The 3594-nt window shown below is 39.1% G+C and overlaps 1 protein-coding gene across 2 annotated transcripts; it reads left to right on the forward strand.

Moving 5' to 3' along the window:
* Window positions 1–494: 494 nt before the first annotated feature.
* Window positions 495–3121, forward strand: msrb1b (methionine sulfoxide reductase B1b). Of its 2 annotated transcripts, none has more exons than XM_034197531.1 (4): window positions 495–659; window positions 1382–1524; window positions 1938–2055; window positions 2537–3121. In XM_034197531.1, exons 1-4 carry the CDS (start codon window positions 566–568, stop codon window positions 2551–2553), a joined length of 372 nt encoding a protein of 123 aa, XP_034053422.1. In that variant the 5' UTR covers window positions 495–565; the 3' UTR covers window positions 2554–3121. The 2 variants fall into 2 exon arrangements, with proteins under 2 accessions (XP_034053422.1, XP_034053414.1); XM_034197523.1 differs by lacking the exon at window positions 2537–3121 and adding an exon at window positions 2141–2448.
* The last annotated feature ends 473 nt before the right edge of the window (window positions 3122–3594 follow it).

Here is a 3594-nt window from a genome sequence, read left to right on the forward strand (position 1 = left end):
ATTTCACTTTAAGGATGAGCACCAAGCAACATCTCCAGGTGCTCCTTTGAGAACCAGGGCAAAAAAGTTATGTTGAACAGAAACACAAGCAGCCCGCTGGACTCAGATCTCGAGATAGTCCGAGCTGCGGTGGTTTGTTGATATACATGTCGTCTTCTTCTGTTTGCTTTAACCGAGGCTACGTAGTTATGCAGCGCCCCCATCGTCAGTAAATGGAAGTACTACAAAGAACCCCTTTTAGTGCAATTATTTCACATGTTTAGTTATATACACAGCTCGAAAAAAATTACCGAGGTCCGGACCTCGGTGACCTCAATGGTGGATACGGCCATGCCTGTCAGTGTGCTTAGAGCTCATCCATGGCTTAGAGCCGGTGAAATGCCTACATGCCTTCAACGCAACACCGCCCCCTGGTGGTGGAGGAGGGAACTGTATGGGGCGGAGCTCTCGTTAAATCTGCAGCCGGGATCTGTCTTCTTCACACGTGAGGAAGAAACACGGGAGAGCTTCCGGTCGTCTGTCACTGAGGCTGGAAGAAATACTAAACTGAGATTTATTTCGCTTTATGCTGATCCGTGCACACACACTCACACACTCACACAGCATGTCTTTCTGCAATTTTTTCGGAGGTGAGGTCTACAAGGATCATTTCAAACTAGGTGAGCAGGCTGTAACAGTGATGTGATGTAACCTCCTTCAGTCTGGATTATACAGGATAACACTTACATTTAAAGCTCATGTTTAGACTATTTTTGGTTTCAAATTAACTCATTTTGATGGAAAAATATAATTGGATTATTGTGTAATGTCAGAGTGTTGAGTGGATTGGAAGTGTGTCAACAATTGGGGATATTTATTCATTATTATTTGAAATATGTATCTGCAGTTTCTACTATGACTGCTACTACTACTACTACAACAACTACTACTACTACTACTACTACTACTACTAATAGTTATAATAACACAGCAGCTGCTATTCATTATTATGGTTTAAACAAAGCATTAATATAACTTGCAAGTAAGTTTTCAAATAAATAGTGATATATATATATTTTAAAGTGCTCTCAAGTCCTCACTCCTTATTTTCCACTTTCAGAGATATGTTTAAGCATCTTTAGTTTTGATCACAAACCTCCATATGAACGTTTGTTTACTTAATGTTTATTTTCTGTATACGCAAGGAAACATGTCATAATTATAACTACAATTTTTAAGCCATGGCTATAAATTAAAAGCCTGATATAATAAAATGAATGGTCTTATGCTTTAACACAAATTCTTCATATGCTACACATGCCCCCGGTCAGGCACACAGATTACATGAAGTGTCTCAGGTAGAAAATGAAACAATATCTTGAATAAGAATCTGTTCCTGCAGGGATGTATGTGTGCTCCCAGTGTAACCACCCGCTGTTCTCCAGTCGATCAAAGTTCGCCCACTCGTCTCCGTGGCCGGCGTTCACCGACACCATCCGAGAGGACAGCGTCACCAAGATGATGGAGAGCCTCACTGCCTTCAAGGTCAGATTCTCCTCCACCCGTTCTGTTTTACTGCACCATGCACACAGATCAAATATATAGACATTTATTTATTAGGATAAACCCCTTGAGATGCACCATTTCGTTTTCATGGGGGTCCCGACAAAAGCAACGTTTTACAGACACACATGGACAAAATAACAGAAAGCAAAGCATGACAAACAAGCAGGACAAACCACGTACAGTCTGTTAAGTGAAATTCATGAAGTAATACATACAATCGTTACAATCATTACAATTTGATAGACAGTAGTGTCTAATAGATCAGTGCCATCAATAACAAAAGCAGACCAGCTGATGGTGAGATGATAATGCATGCTTAAACATACCCAATGAAATACCCCAAACATGTAATCCAGTTGTCTAAATGTCAACATGTGTGTTTTATCTCATAGGTTCTGTGTGGCAAGTGTGGCAACGGGCTGGGCCATGAGTTTGTAAATGACGGCCCGGAGGAAGGAGTTTCACGATTTTGAATATTCAGTACCTCGCTCAAGTTTGTCCCGAACAAAAGTAAGATGATCACAGATATGAGTGAGGCTGTATTTTTAGCCTAGAGTTAAAAATAATGAAAACCCTTCATTCTTTCTGTTCCAAGCACGAGTGATGATGAGTGATTTATCTGCATTCATTGAGCTTTGCAACAAGAGAGACCTAAAAGCAAACAGCCAGTATGTACGTGACTAATTATGACTGAGAATGTGTGGAAAAAATGTTTTTGTGTGATTTGGTTAAACTGACATTTTCTCACGAGCACAGCTTGTCCCTGAACATTTGAATAATGTGGCTTTCTTATAAAATACTTTCAAACTTGCATTGCTTCTTTCTTACTGGCACAGTGCTGTGTCTCTCTTAGCATCACCTGGATATCAACAATACGCCTTAATATAATAATGTAGATATTTACTTGGGTTTTTAGCTGTTGTGTAATTGTGAATCAACATATTTCTGACTTCCAGTGACTAAGTTAATTTCTCTTTTATCTCTGTTCCAGGTAAGGACAAGCAGTAAAGAGCGAGGTGTGGGTGTCTCTCCAGCTGCTGCTCCAGGATCAGTCAGTGTGTGACGTGGACGGGATAAAACCCGAGAGGGACGTCCTGTCCACTGAAGGATCTTTGACCAACCTGTGACCTCTGAAAATACTCCTTAACAACTCAAATGTTACCTCATATTTAAATACATTTAACTCCATGATTTTATCAGTAGATAATTTTTAGCAAGAATATACTTTTCTGTTGCAGAATCTGCTTTATATTGCTGGTACTATTGACTCTATTTCACCTTTAATGTAGCCAGACTATCTATGCACTGAACAAGTCCACATTTCTAGTCAGTTTGGGGTATCTGTTTTTTAGCAAAGAAACTGTGAACTGTCTGCAACATTATGTACTTTTTTTATTTTATGCACTTTAAGACTTGAACAGATTTTTTGTTTGTGCATTTTACTTTTAAAATCTCACCTTAAAGTCAATATTTATTGGATTTAATTAGCTCTACATTTTGATTTGTCTTCAACTGTTACAGGATGTGACAATAATTCACATATGAAGAAACAAACAATAAATTATAGTTTGATAGATTTTTGTCTTGTCCTTTTTCATGTTATTATAATGAAAATGAAGACATAATAATATCCTTGAACATTGTTAGGAATAGTAACCACATACAGGGGTTTCTGAAATGAGTTATTTTCCAAAACTGACCTCTAGATGGAGCTAACATCCTGCTAAATCACATCAACTCCTCTGCAGATGTGAAAGTCTGATGCAAAACATACTGTCTGCATCTGTTCTGACTCTCTGTACATGTGGAAGCTTGCTTGATATGAACACAAGTTGTACGTGTTTGTTTCCATGCATTAATTATGAATGCTGCTTGTGGCTCTCCAGCTGGAGGCCATCCTCTCTGGGTAAAGACTGTGAGGTTAAGAGGAGATCCTGGTGAGGGACAGAGCTATCATTACAGGGGAAGCACTCACACGCACAACACAGGGTGCATCCCAAACCACTTCAAATGAACATACGTTTCCCTCTTTTGCATCTTTTCCAGGAA

This window comes from Gymnodraco acuticeps, unplaced genomic scaffold, assembly GCF_902827175.1.
Source record: "Gymnodraco acuticeps unplaced genomic scaffold, fGymAcu1.1, whole genome shotgun sequence".
NCBI classification, from domain to species: domain Eukaryota; kingdom Metazoa; phylum Chordata; class Actinopteri; order Perciformes; family Bathydraconidae; genus Gymnodraco; species Gymnodraco acuticeps.